At 34.5% G+C, this 15,006-nt stretch overlaps 1 protein-coding gene across 1 annotated transcript; it reads left to right on the plus strand.

Annotated features, from left to right (window-relative positions):
* Window positions 1–57: 57 nt before the first annotated feature.
* On the plus strand, window positions 58–14,863 carry colgalt2a (collagen beta(1-O)galactosyltransferase 2a). Its single transcript, XM_059344815.1, has 12 exons — window positions 58–332; window positions 2,133–2,243; window positions 3,360–3,477; window positions 4,467–4,601; window positions 6,531–6,735; window positions 7,881–8,000; window positions 9,000–9,073; window positions 9,154–9,260; window positions 11,281–11,413; window positions 11,543–11,670; window positions 12,273–12,479; window positions 14,136–14,863. The coding sequence occupies exons 1-12, from the start codon at window positions 88–90 to the stop codon at window positions 14,416–14,418; spliced, it is 1,866 nt and encodes a 621-aa protein (XP_059200798.1). The 5' UTR covers window positions 58–87; the 3' UTR covers window positions 14,419–14,863.
* Window positions 14,864–15,006: the final 143 nt, after the last annotated feature.

The raw sequence follows: 15,006 nt of genomic DNA on the forward strand, positions 1-15,006 counted from the left end.
GTGTTTTCATGTGTGTGTGAGTCTCTCTCTCTCCCTCACTTGCACCAGTCACAGGCTGCAGAGACATCAAGGTGCCCTGTTGGAAATATGCCTCTTGGATCTCAGGGATGCAGATTATATTTAGTGATTTTAGCAGGACGGCTCTTCCTGCACACCAGCAGCACAGAGGAGCTGCCGGCTGATCATCTCCTCCAACCAGCCCGACAGGAGTCCTCGGTGCTGAAGCCCACAGTGCAGATCACCATCCTCGCCCGCAACGCACAGCACAGCCTCCCTTACTTCTTAGGATGCATCGACAGACTGGACTATCCAAAGAACCGCATTGCCATCTGGTAAAAACACATTTATTTATTTATTTATTGCATTGATCATTTGATATAAAACCTTATCATTCTGCCCCTTATAAAGACTAGGGGGTTGTTGGCAGTGGATTTAGGGAGAGATAGTAGGTAAACAGTAGATGCCACACAGAAGTGGTGTACATAATCTGAAAACTGGGAACCTGAAGATTAATTTGCAATGCATGTTGTGCTTTGGTTACGCATCTATTAAAATCTTGAAAGTTTAAAGTGTATCAGGGCTGAGAGCATTAGGATGGAAGTATATGATAGCTATACACAGGCTCTATTATGTCTCTAGTTTGTTGCAGTAATAAGATAACATAACATAAAATAACATAACATAACATGACATAACATAACATAAGAATTTATTTATCCCACAGTGGGGAGATTTAATTGTCACAGCAGCTCAAGATACAGACACATAGATATAGAGGACAGAATAAAGAATATAAACAATAAGACATATACATACATTTTATACATACATTTCTGTTATTTGACATTTATTATTAATATATATATATATATATATATATATATATATATATATATATATATATATATATATATATATATATATATATAGTGTTTGTTTGTTTTCCTGTAAGTACTTTGTATTTTACGGATATTGCACATTGGAGAAAATATATTTTATCATGTTAAATGGGTTAAATAGCTTGTTGCATGTAGTAGTATGTACACCAATGAATAAATATATTTAAATATATGCAGAGATATACACAGTATAGTATGAGTGGTATTTGACATATATATTATAATATAGAAAAAATACAGAAGGCCAAATATAGGCCTAATGTGGTCGGATGTAAACAGAGATAATGCAAATAAATAAACCAGTAAAGTGACCTGGTGGAACAAACCTTTTACACTGATTTTCGACCACTCGAGAATTAATAATAAATGTCAAAGATTCCTCCAAATTACCACATTAAAGATATGTGCATACTTCAGGAAAAAAGTGAGGAATAAGCTTTGGTTTAGAGGACATTTTTTTCTGTAAGAAACACAGATGAAAAGGTGCTGATTTGATGTAGAGAACTGACACAAAACAAAAAGTAAAAGTGTTACAAGATTTAACCAGTGGTGGAATGTACATTTACTCAAGTACTGTACTTAAGTACAATTTTGAGGTACTTGTACTTTACTTCAGTATTTCCATTTTATGTGACTCTATAATTCTACTTCACTACATTTTTTCAGCAAATATCGTACTTTTTACTTCATTACATTTAGCTAACAGCTTTAGTTACTTTTCAGGTGATTTAACAAAAAAAACATGATCAATTTAAAGTGATTAGACATTTTTTTTTTAATTAAACCTCATAACAGTATATTTAGTAGTTAAAATAAGCCTTACCTTAAGAAAATGCCTTGTAAGTGCTGCTTACATAAATACAACAAAACCAGTACTATAACTTTTGATACTTTAAAGTACATTTTGATGCTGATACTTTTGTACTATTAGTTTTGAATGCAGGACTTTTTACTTGTAGCGGAGTAATTTCACAGTGTGGTATTAGTACTCTTACTTTGGTAAGAGATCTGAATACTCTTTCCACCACTGGATTTAGCAATGAAGACATGAGCATATATTTTTGGCCCATTTAACTGCACTGTGTAAATGTCATTCCTCACATTCTGTAATACTGTTCAGTATTCAGTAAACAAGTTATTCTCAGATGAGTGAGAGAACTATACACAAAGAGAGAAAGAGCAGTGGAAGCAGAGAGGTAACTGAGTGTTTAATAATGCTCCCTGTGATCTCAGGGCAGCCTCTGACCACAGTGTGGACAACAGCACAGCCCTGCTGCAGGAGTGGCTCCGAGGAGTCAAACACCTCTACCACTCAGTGGAGTGGACGCCCGCGGAGCAACCGAGGTGAATCAAACCACAGATTAAAAACTGCAACCTCATCCTGACACCGTTTAACTCTCCTGTTATGTTTGTTCATGGGTCAGTTTGACCAGGGGCATGTTTCATTATAAATTAGTGTCAGAAACCCCAGAAATCCCATTAACATTGTTTATATTTCACTATTAACTCTAATTATATTATATATTATATTTTATATTATTATATTATATTATATTATATTATATTATATTATATTATTTTATATTATATTATATTATATTATATTATATTATATTATATTAACACTATTAACTGTTATTTACCTCTCACAGACCATGGTTCAATGAGGATAACTCACTCTTTTTTATTTTATTTTATTTTTTATAAAAAATGCATGTTTAAACTGTTTTTATAAAATAAAACATATCATTTTTTTATTATAAAATACAATGGTTTTACATGACATTGATTTTTTTTACATTTTATTTTACATTTTAATTTTTTCAAAAAAATTGGAAAAAAAATTTGACCCACAACATAACAGGAGGTTTAATCAACCGAGGTGAATCAAACCAAAGATTAAAAACTGCAACCTCATCTTGATACCGTTTAACTCTCCTGTTATGTTCGTTTTCTTTAGAAACAGCAATAATGTTCTTGGGTCAATTTGACCCGGGGCTTGTTTAATTATAAATGATAAAGTATAAATAAAGTCAGAAACTAAAAAATCCCAATAAACATAGTTTATATTTTACTATTAACTCTAATTATATTATATTTTATATGATATTATATGATATATATGATATGATATGTTATTATATTATATTATATTATATTATATTAACACTATTAACTGTTATTTACCTCTCACATGTCTTGGTTCAATGAGGATAACTCACTCTTTTTTATTTTATTTTTTATAAAAAAAATACATGTTTAAACTGTTTTTATAAAATAAAACATATCATTTTTTACATATGAAATACAATGGTTTTACATTACATTGATTTTTTTTTTTTTTACATTTTATTTAACATTTTAATTTTTTCAAAAAAATTGAAGAAAAATTTGACCCACAACATAACAGGAGGTTTAATCACCGATTTGACAGAGTGATATTAACCTGATTTCTGTCAGCTCTTATGCAGACGAGCAGGGTCCCAAACACTGGCCCGACTCCCGCTTCACCCACGTGATGAAGTTAAAGCAGGCGGCGCTCAGAGCTGCCAGGCGCCTTTGGACTGACTACATACTGGTGAGACATCTAAAGACATAAGACACAAATCGTATTATTATTCACTATCACAGTCTCTCAGTGGTGGAATGTAACTCAGTATATTTACTCAAGTTCTATACTTGAGGTATAAAAGTACATTTTTTAGGCATGTATAGGCCGACTTTACTTGAATGTTTCTATTTTATGTAATTTTATACTTCTACTTCACTACTTTTTGAGGCAAATATTGTACTTTTTACATCAGTACATTCAGCTGACAGCTTTAGTTACTTTTCAGGTCAAGATTTAACCACAAAAACATGATACATTTAAAGTGATTACAAATGTTTATTAATTAAACAGTGTAAAATTAGCCCTCCCTTGACATCATTAATCGATGCATCAATATAAATTATCTAATAATATATTTGGAACATATAAAACTTTCTCGATGGGTCCATTCTGCATAACGACTACTTTTACTTTTGATACTTTAAGTACATTTTGATGCTGATACTTTTGTGCTTTTATTTCAGTACGATTTGAATGCAGTGGAGTAATTTTACAGTGTGGTATTAGTACTTTTACTTAGTAAGTGATCTGAATACTTCTTCCACCTCTGTTTAAATGAGAGAATTGATAAACTCAAAGTGATTAGACCTATATGTATATTAATTAAGCACATAGCACAGTATATTAAGTAGTTTAAATGAGCCTTGAGAAAATGTAAATGCTGCTTATATAAATGCATCAATAATAATAGATTACATTTTTTTTAAACAATCTGAGTGGGTCATTCTGCATTATGAGTACCTTTACTTTTGATACTTTAAGTACATTTTCATGCTGATAGTTTTGTACTTTTACTTTGAGTTTTGAATGCAGGACTTTAACTTATAGTGGAGTAATTTTACAGTGTGGTATTAGTACTTTTACTTAAGGATCTGAATACTTTTCCCACCACTGCAGTATCTGACGTATCACATCACCACCGTGCCTTCTGTTATTGCTTCTTCTCCGTCTCTCAGTTTGTGGACAGTGACAACTTGCTGACAAACCGCCAGGTGCTGTCTGACCTGATAGCAGAGAATGTGACGATTGCAGCACCCATGTTGGAATCAAAAGGCCTTTTTTCCAATTTCTGGTGTGGCGTGACTCCTGAGGTAAGAGACCAAACAGAATATGTGCAAAATATTTGAACAAAATCCTCATTCAAGCTTGACATTATCTGAATATTATATTGTCAGAAAATACAAAATAAATCAAATTTTGGCAAACAAACGTACAAAGATGATGGTAATACACAGAGGAAAAAAAACACAGAAGAAAAAATAAATAAATATGTAAAATTATTATACTGTACTCAGCAAGGCATCTTATTGCTCTTGTAATTTAAAATAAGTGACAATTGGAGCCCGTAAATAAAGTATGTATCTAACTTCAGATGGAGCTTTGCAGTGATTTATTTCCATCAAGTACAAGTGCATCTTAATAAATTAGACCAGGGATGGGCAACTTAAATGCTGGAGGGGGCCACAATTTTTCATGGACACTACCACAGGGCCACATATAGGACCGTGCACTTAACCAGATATGATGAAACTGCAATTTTAAATATGTTAACAGTGCAGTAACTTAAAATATTTCACACTCAAATGCATGTATAACAGTATAAATAGGAATACAAAAGATTTTAAGCAAATAAAAATGAACCACTTACTGTTCTTTCTTTTTTTGTCAGTGCAAGAACAGCAGACCAACATTAATTGCAAGAAGTCATTTTGTGCATTTTTACACTGCACTTTTAAGATTTCATGCTCAAATGGATGTAGTTGTACTGAGGGCCACTTCAAGTGAGGGTGCGGGCCGTATGTGGCCCCCGGGCCTCCAGTTGCCCATCCCTGAATTAGAATATCATAGATAAGTTTATTTATGTCAATAATTCAATTCAAAAATTGGAAATAACACATTATATAGATCCATTACACACAGAATGAAGCATTTCATGTTTTAATTTATTTAATTTCTTCTAATTAGAATGATTATGGCTTACATTTAATGAAGACCTAAAATCCAGTGTCTCAAAAAAAAAAGAATATTACAAAATTTTAAAAAGTATGTTTAATATGGAAATGTTGGCCTCTGAAAAGTTTGTCCATCTATATGACTCAATACTTGGTTGGGGCTGTTTGACTTGAAGTTCTGGAAATGGACTTTTCCATCATATTTAATTTATTGAGATGCACCTGTCCACATTCGTTAACATCTCTTGCCACTGAGACAGTGTCGGAGGCAGTGGTTTGAGCCAAGACTGAGTTATATATTTTTTTGCCACCAGTAATAAAATATGCAACAATTTAATCTTACTTTTATGTGTCGCCGCAACCGGGAGGCTCCTATAAAATAAACTACAGTGTGTGTGTACATCTAGTGGTAATGAAAATGGCCAGAATTTGGCCTGTATTGATCCCCCTTATAGTAAGATTTTAGTTTTGGACAGTCCCAAAAAACATGTGTGTGATCTCCAATTTTTTTACAGTCCCTCCAGCGTAAATTTGTGTTACTGCTTTAAATTTTGATACAGGAAATAATATGAACATGTTTGAGAAAGACAAAGCTATGTATGAGCTTCAAGCAGAGATACTTTGAGATAAATATAAGGAGGTTTTACTTTCCTTTTAAAATGTCCTCTTAAGGTATGAATTACAGCTCACAGGATCAGAAAGTTGAGATAAGACGTAATAAATACACATGCACCCGACATGTATGTGTAAAAATGGAAAAGGATATTTTTTGTATTGTAAGGATAGCAAGTGAAGCTGATTTCTTTTGTAAACTGAATAAAATAAATAAATACATTTTGATACAATAAGGTGAGTTCTAAAATACCTAATTTCCAGTTAAACTCTTTCAATAGTGGATTATTCTTTAATATTCTTTATATACCCTTCACACACATCTTTCCATGTCTCATCATTTATAGTAACATTCATCTCCAATTCCCATTTTCCTTTTATATCTAAAGTATTTGTACAAAATATGAAGTGCAAACTGCAGGAAAGTGATTGTTCTTTGTCTTCTAACTCACCCAGGGTTACTACAGGCGAACCCCGGAGTATATTCCCATCCGTAAATGGAAGCGGCAGGGCTGCTTCGCGGTCCCCATGGTGCACTCCACCTTCCTGTTGGACCTGAGGCGCAGAGCGAGCCAGGCGTTGGCCTTCCACCCTCCTCACCCCCACTACCCCCACCACCTCGATGACATCATGGCCTTCGCTTTCTCAACACGGCAAGCAGGTTGGATGTTTGTTAGAATGGGTTTTTAATGTGAGGAAATGTGAGGAAATCACTAATATATATATATATTCAAGACAAGTCAGTTTTATTTATTTAGCCCATGGATGGATTATAAACAGGCCTGCTGGGAATCAAAGTGCCATAAATCACAAATTTACCTCTTTAGCTTTACATTCTGCAGCAAACATCATCTGTCCTGAGATCTGTTTTGGGCCAGAGAGGGCAAAAAAAATCTAAACAATATTCAAATTACAATCATCAGTGGTGAAAGAAGTATTCAGGTTGCTTACTTAAGAAAAGTATTAAAACAACACTTTGAAATTACTCCACATCAAGTAAAAGTCCTGAATTCAAAACTTACTTCAGTACAAAAGTATCAGCATCAAAATGTACTTAAAGTATCAGAAGTAAAACCGACGGAACAATTCTTACCTATTTTTTATATATACACATAAAAAATGTCATTCTCACTGTGCTGCACTTTCAAAGTAGAAAAAAAGTGATTGAGCACAAAAATGAGAAATGTCATTGTCGTACAAAAATAATTGTTATTGTTGGTAAGCCTCAATTTTTCAATCGATATATTTGTATCTTCCAAATATGCTTAAATTAGTTAGTTTTTAAAAAAAATAGCTAAAATAAAGGTTTTGAATGCTTAAATATCATCTCTGCCATTTTTTTCATGTGCCCCTCTGATTAAACACTGGCTGCTGACTGGTTCTTAATATGACGTTTAATTTAGAAAATGTCTCATCACTTTTAACTGATCATGTTATTCATGTTAAATCTCGACCTGAAAAGTAACTAAAGCTGTCAGCTAAATGTAGTGGAGTAAAAAGTGCAATATTTGCCTCAAAATGCAGTGAAGTAGAAGTATAAAGTTACATAAAATGGAAATACTCAAGTAAAAGTACCTCACAAAATATAAAATAATATATAAAGTATATTAAAGGTTGAGTTTGCTAATGAAAACATCACTATAGAACACAGACATGATGAACTTTATTATCAGGCTCCTTAATAACAGCATAAGTTATGTGTGACTACATTATTTTCTTGCACTGCTAACTATGAGGTGAAATCTATCTGCGGCTGCTTGTCAAATAAAGGAAACAAGTTTGTACTGAGACTTATTTGTGCTGCAGGGGTTCAGATGTACGTGTGCAACAAGGAGCATTATGGGTATTTACCGGTGCCCCTTAAACAGGACGAGACACTGGAGGCAGAAGAGGAGAGTTTCAGCCACACGCTGACAGAGGCGCTCAGTAAGCACTTCTTTTAATTGCACACTGTAAAAAAAAATCTGTTTAATTTACGGTGAAATTCTGGCAGCTGTGGTTGCCAGAACTTCACTGTAACTGTAACTTCACAATTACAAACTGTAATTTGGACTGAGAAGTCCCTTTATTTTTAGGGTAATTGTGTCTTTGTGTCATTATGGCATTTCTCCTTTAATTTTACATGAAAAAACTGTGTTTTTTCTACAAATTTTTGTGCTATTCCTTGATTTACGGTAAGTTAAAGTGTCTACTATGGTGATATTCAATTCTTAATTTTATGCCCTGTTTCTGATGCAGTTTGACAGTGTTTTACTGTAATTTATGCGTACAGTGTACATACACTCATGGAAAAAAATTATTAGACCACCCTTGTGTTCTCCTTGCTTTCTTGTTTATTTAATGCCTGGTACAACTAAAGGTACATTTGTTTAGACAAATATAATGATAACAACAAAAATAGCTAATAGGAGTTTAATTGAAGAGCTGATATCTAGACATTTTCCATGGTTTTCTTCACAATGATTTTGGTTATTATCAAGAAAACCATGGAAAATGGCTACATATCAGCTCTTAAATTAAACTCTTATGAGCTATTTTTGTTGTCATTATATTTGTTCAAACACATGTACCTTTAGTTGTACCAGGCATTAAAATGAACATGAAATTGAAGAAAACAATGGTCTAATATTTTTTTCCATGACTGTATCATGTAGTTGACTCTATTCCATGAATAATAGAAGGAGTTTTATGAGTCTCTGTCTTCAGTCTTTGCTTCCTTGTGAGCATATTTGACTCTTTTTTGCTCTCACAGTCCTGACACATGTCTCACTCCTCTGTTAAAGCCCACTGCCTCTCATTTCCTGATCTCCACCTCTTAGTTGACCGTTTCACATCAGTTAAATGTCGAACTGATCCAACAAATCTCCCTGAAACCAAAAGACTTCTACTTCATGTGAAATGTGAATGTGTAACTTTACTTTCCAGTTTCCTACACCATGGAGCCCTCACAGTATGTGCACACCGAGGAAAAAGAAGCAGGGAAGATGGGGTTTGATGAGGTACACATCAATATAATAACTACAGAAATATCTTCCTGTTTGTTAGGTGAACAGTCAGTTTTATGCTCTTCCACTTCCAGATCTTTCTGATCAATCTGAGGCGGCGCTCGGACCGGCGGGACAGGATGTTGAGGTCTTTGATTGTCCTCGGCATCAACGCCACGCTGACTGAAGCCGTGGACGGCAAGTAGGACATACAGTAACAGTAACAGTCTTTATATATTATATAGTGGTGGCAGAAGCATCAGATACTTTACCTACAATACTGTATTACAAGGAAAGGTCCAGCAGTCACATTTCATTCATAATTCGGTAACGCTTTATATTAAGGTTCTTGTAATAACCATTAATTAACAAGTAATAAGGCCCTTGTAAGTCCTTACAAGATGCTTATTAACATTATTGTGTGTTTATAAGCTTATATAAGTGTTAATAATGGCATTACAAACAACCATGACCCACCCATTATGTCTTTGCCATGCCTTTATTAATCTTATTTTGTTTGCTTATTGATATTAAAATATACTTTATTGCTCATCTATTATAAGTTAACTATAAGTTCACTATGCTTTTTGCAACTACCGGCTCTAAAGCGAGACCAATGCCTTATTACTTGTTAATTAATGGTTATTAAGGACCTTATTATAAAGCGTTACCTATAATTCTTTATTTAGTTTTATTATAAATATTGTTTGTCACTCCATTATATAGGCAGTGGTGGAAGAAGTATTCAGATCCATTACTTAAGTAAAAGTACTAATGTCACACTGTGAAATTACTCCACTGCAAGTCCTGAGTTCAAAAATTACTTACGTAAAAGTACAAAAGTATCAGCATCAATATGTACTTAAAGTATCATAAGTAAAAGTAACCGCTATGCAGAATGGACCCACTCAGATTGACCAAATATATTATTGTATTATTATTTTTGATGCATTTATGTACACTTTAATTTACTGTTGTCAAGGCAGGGCTAATGTAAACTACTTAATATGCTTTTATGTGGTTTAAGTAATGCATACAATATTTTTAAATGTATCATGTTTTTATGTTAAATCTTGACCTGAAAAGTAAGTAAAGCTGTCAGCTAAATGTAGTGGAGGAAAAAGTACTAGTTGCCTCAAAATGTAGTGAAGTAGAAGTAAAAAGTTACATAAAATGGAAATACTCAGTACAAGTACCTCAAAATTGCACTTAAGTACAGTATTTGAGTAAATGTACTTAGTTACATTCCACCACTGTATATAGGATAGTAACTATAGTATACATGTGGGTATATTAAAGCATATATATATATATATATATATATATATATATAGTGTCCTTGCAAAGAAAGGTGGCTATACTGGTCACTGATTTGTTTTTGTTTTGTTTTTGAATGTCAGAAATGTATATTTGTGAATGTTGAGCTGTTATATTGGTTTCCCTGGTGAAAATAAATAATTGAAATGGGAATATATTTGTTTTTTGTTAAGTTGCCTAATAATTGTGCACAGTAATAGTCACCTGCACACACATATATCCTCCTAAAATAGCTAAAACTAAAAAAGCCCCACTCCAACTTCCAAAAATATTCAGCTTTGATATTAATGAGTCTTTTGGGTTCATTAAGAACATGGTTGTTGTTCAATAATGAAATTAATCCTCAAAAATACAACTTGCCTAATAATTCTGCACTCCCTGTATATGAAAAACTGAAAAAAATGTTTTGTTTTATAGTGGAAGAGCTTGCCTAAGCACAAATTTGGTACATTAACCTACAGGTTTTCCTAGCACAAACACGTATTTGGTACCTATAAACTCAGAACAAGTTGAATAAAACAATAAAATAAGCATGTCTGTAAAGAGGAGAGTTGTTGGTACCCATGGAACATTCAAATATCTTGAGGTCAGAGGTCAGTGTGCACCTTTGAAAATTATTATTTTAGCCAATTTCCCAACAAGATACCAAAACCTGGTTGATAACAATGGATTAATTTGGTCTCAGTATCTTCACTGTAACAGAGTCGGCTCCAGTCTCTGAAAGACAGTAAGCCAAGGACGGATTTTTGAAAAAAACACACAAAACCCATATTTAAGTACATTTAATTAATATTCATTTAATCAATACCTTCTATTGGGTGTAATTAACTGTAACTTACTGCCAGAGACATAGAAACTAACTGACTGTGAATATGATGACATATGTTTGGTGATGTTGTCCACAGAGCCTTGAACTCCTCTCAGCTGCAGGCTATGGGTATAGACATGCTGCCCGGGTACAAGGATCCATATTCAGAGCGCGTGCTGACTAGAGGAGAGATCGGCTGCTTCCTCAGCCACTGGAACATCTGGAAACAGGTACAGCCTCGCTTTGTCTACGCTACACAGAAGACTTGTGTGAGTGAGTGCGGTGAAGCTGATGTGGCAGTAAGATGAAGCGAGACAGTGTGGAGAGGATGTTAATTACTGTCGTGTGTCTCCCTCTAGGTGGTGCAGCAGGAACTGCAGCAGGTGCTGGTGCTGGAGGACGATGTGAGGTTCGAGCCCAGGTTCTGCAGCAGGCTGGTGGCCATCATGGAGAATGTACAGAGAGCGGGACTTGAATACGACCTAATGTTAGTGACTTAATGCAGATTAATACGTTTTATTCAAAGCACCTTATTATTACATTTTATATTATATTATATTATATCATATATTATATTATATATTATATACTGTACTATTATTATTATTATTATTATTTTAATACCATCTAGTCACTATAGCATTGTTGCCATCATATCACCAGTATAATCACCTTCATCTTGCCGACCTACCAACTGATCTTCTTTTTTAACTTCTTAAGTGTCCTTGTTCTATTCTGTGTTTTTTTTCTATTGTTGTTTTTATTTCATGCTACCTCAGTATCTTATTCTATTATATTTTATTGTACTTGAATACCGGACTGCTGTGACAACCGAATTTTCCTTCTGGGATGAATAAAGTAATCAATCAATCAATCAATCAATCAATCAATCAATCTATCTATCTATCTATCTATCTATCTATCTATCTATCTATCTATCTATCTATCTATCTATCTATCTATCTATCTATCTATCTATCTATCTATCCATCCATCCATCCATCCATCCATCCATCCATCCATCCATCCATCCATCCATCCATCTATCTATCTATCAGACCTGTTGCTCACTCTCCTGTCCTCTGAAAGTTATGTAGGTCGGAAGCGGCTGCAGGCGAAGGAGCCGGAGCTCTGGGTGAAGGGGGTCCAGAACCTGGTGCACCCAGGATACTCCTACTGGACCCTGGGCTACGTCCTGTCACTGAGCGGGGCCCAGAAGCTCCTGCAGGCAAAACCATTAAACAAAATGTTACCTGTTGATGAGTTCCTGCCTGTCATGTTCAGCAAGCACCCTAAGTGAGTCCCAGCTAATTATTATGCTCTGAATACAATTAAAAACATTTTTTATTCAGTCTGGAGAAGGGTGAGGAAAAGTGGTTGAAAATTTCCAGTACATTTCCTGAAACTTTCCATGGGAAGTTAGAGGTGTGAGTCACCAGAGGCCCCGAAATTCGATTTTATCCTGATACTTGAGTCACACTACGATATTATTGCGATTTTAAGTGTTTTGCGGTATGATGAGTACTGCGATACAATATATTGCGATTTAACTGTTTAACTGCATTTTGTGTCCACAAAATTAAATTAAATCAAGAATTGTTTTGTCAAATGAGAGAAAATTCTCAGTCTATTCATCTCACTTCAGTCTTTTTATTTCTCCACAATGAGAGTCAAACCCACAGACTGACCCACAAAGTATTCAGTCAAACTGAACTGAACTGATATCAAACATGTATGGACGACAACAACTGCAGCATTTTATCAAACTTTCCTTAACTTTAAGCTTTACTGCTCTGTATAGCTTCAATACAACTGTGTCCGTGAAATAACGTCAAATGGAGTCACATACCTGGTTCCAGTGTCTTTAGCATGTAGCTAAAACCATCGTATCTTTTCAGCCAACTTCCCCGACACGATATCTTGATGAAAATGGTGCCTATAGTATAGTTAGTTTCATATGATACCAGCTTCTCCAGTATATTCCTAAGAGTGAGCCAGCTACAGCCTCCGGAAAAAAATGTTGAAAGTACTGACATGAATTGATATAATATTGCCATGCAAAATATCGCAATACTATGCTGTTTCGATTTTTCCCCCCATCTCCCTAGAAGTAAAGCTATTTTGGAAATATTCCAAATTGGAAACTTTCCAGGGAATTTTGGAAATTTATTTGAATTAACTGGAAATTGGGGGTAATTTAAAAAAAAATGTATCATATCCAAACATTAATGTAAACATTTTGTTTATTCATAAGCAGACATCCATGCAAAATATCACAATTAAAAAACATTTCAACAAATATATTTGTAAGTAGAAAAGTCCCATTCAACTTGTAAATAAGTTGAACATGTGATGGAGGAATGCACAGTGATGTAGGGGGCGTGGCTTCAACGTTGGAGCGTGGCCTCTGAAAGGGGCGTGGTCACAGTAGCCCCAGCAGTAAGCAGTGTGCTTTATGCATGCCATAGGGGAATAGTATAAGTGTACTTGCATGAAATCTGGTTGTTTTAGTCAAGATTATGCTAAAATATATTTTCTACAACTATATTTAAGTTCCCTGTTTAGGGCCAACCTTTAATTTTGTACTTTCCCGGTTTATTCCCATAAATTAGCTTTGTTAGCACTTATCATTACACTACTCACCATAGCTTTTATATAAACTTGATCTGAATTTATGCTTTTCATTTTTCATTCAAACTTCTACTCCCCCCACCCCATAGTTTATATTATATATATATTTATATATATATATATAAATATATATATATATTCATAGTTTATATTGCTTCTGTTTTTGCTGCTGTAACTAGTGAATTTCCTCGTTGTGGGATCAATAAAGCAAAATGTAATCTAATCTAATCTAATCTAAATTCCCATGGAAAGTTTCCAACTTTAAAAATTACCAGAATTCTGCACCCCAGAGCCATCATGTCTTCCTCCCTGCCCCTTCAGAGACGAGTACCTGCAGTATTACAAGCAGAGGGACCTGAGGGCGTTTTCAGTGGAGCCTCTGCTGCTCTTCCCCACACACTACACCGGTGAGCCCGGATACTTCAGCGACACGGAGACCTCCACCATCTGGGACGACGAGGCCGTGGAAACAGACTGGGACCGAGACGGAGCCAGGAACCAGCGTGCCTGGGACGCTGAGGATGCAGAGCTTCGACGCCCTGCGGCTCCTGCTCGTGGTGACGCGTCTCCTCTCTCTGCCAGTGGACACAGAGAAGAACTCTGAGAAGGACTTATGCTGCAGATCAAGTGGTCAAAGCACAAGGAAATGCAGATTTAAAGTTTAAAAATAATTGGAGTTATTTTCCCAAAGTTTCAGCAAAAGCAAAAAACTGCATACAGCAGAGTTCAAAAAGGTAAACAAAACATAAATACTGAAATATTATAAGAAGTCCTCCGAACTGGGCCCCGATTAACCTTTATTTCACCCCTCTCTGTGCAACATGTACAGTTTTTTCATTTTAACCCTCCTGTTATGTTCGTTTTTCAGGAACAGCAACAACCTGGGGCATGTTTAGTTATCCAAACGTGTAAGAAACTAAAAAACCCCAATAAACATTGTTTATATTTCATAAATGACTCTATTATTAACCATCTCAATCAATATTTAGTGTAGTGGTGTTCTTTCCCTCTCACAGGTCATTGATCAATGAGGATAATTCACTTTTTTTTTTTTTTTTAAAATGCATGTTAAAACTTTTTTTATGTACAATGGAAAGACCTATTAAACAAACAAAAAAAAACAACTATAAAATTTACATGACTTAGATTTTCTATCTAATTTAAATTTTACATATTTTTTTTTATTTTTATG

Source organism: Centropristis striata, chromosome 11 (genome assembly GCF_030273125.1).
Source record: "Centropristis striata isolate RG_2023a ecotype Rhode Island chromosome 11, C.striata_1.0, whole genome shotgun sequence".
Classification (NCBI taxonomy): Eukaryota; Metazoa; Chordata; class Actinopteri; order Perciformes; family Serranidae; genus Centropristis; species Centropristis striata.

Excerpts from the sequence above, each read along its gene's own strand:
- colgalt2a (XM_059344815.1), top strand. The coding sequence starts at position 88 with ATGCCTCTTGGATCTCAGGGATGCAGATTATATTTAGTGATTTTAGCA. Across the intron at positions 8,001-8,999 it reads CACGCTGACAGAGGCGCTCA|TTTCCTACACCATGGAGCCC; the intron begins GTAAGCACTTCT and ends TTTACTTTCCAG. Across the intron at positions 11,671-12,272 it reads GGACTTGAATACGACCTAAT|TTATGTAGGTCGGAAGCGGC; the intron begins GTTAGTGACTTA and ends GTCCTCTGAAAG.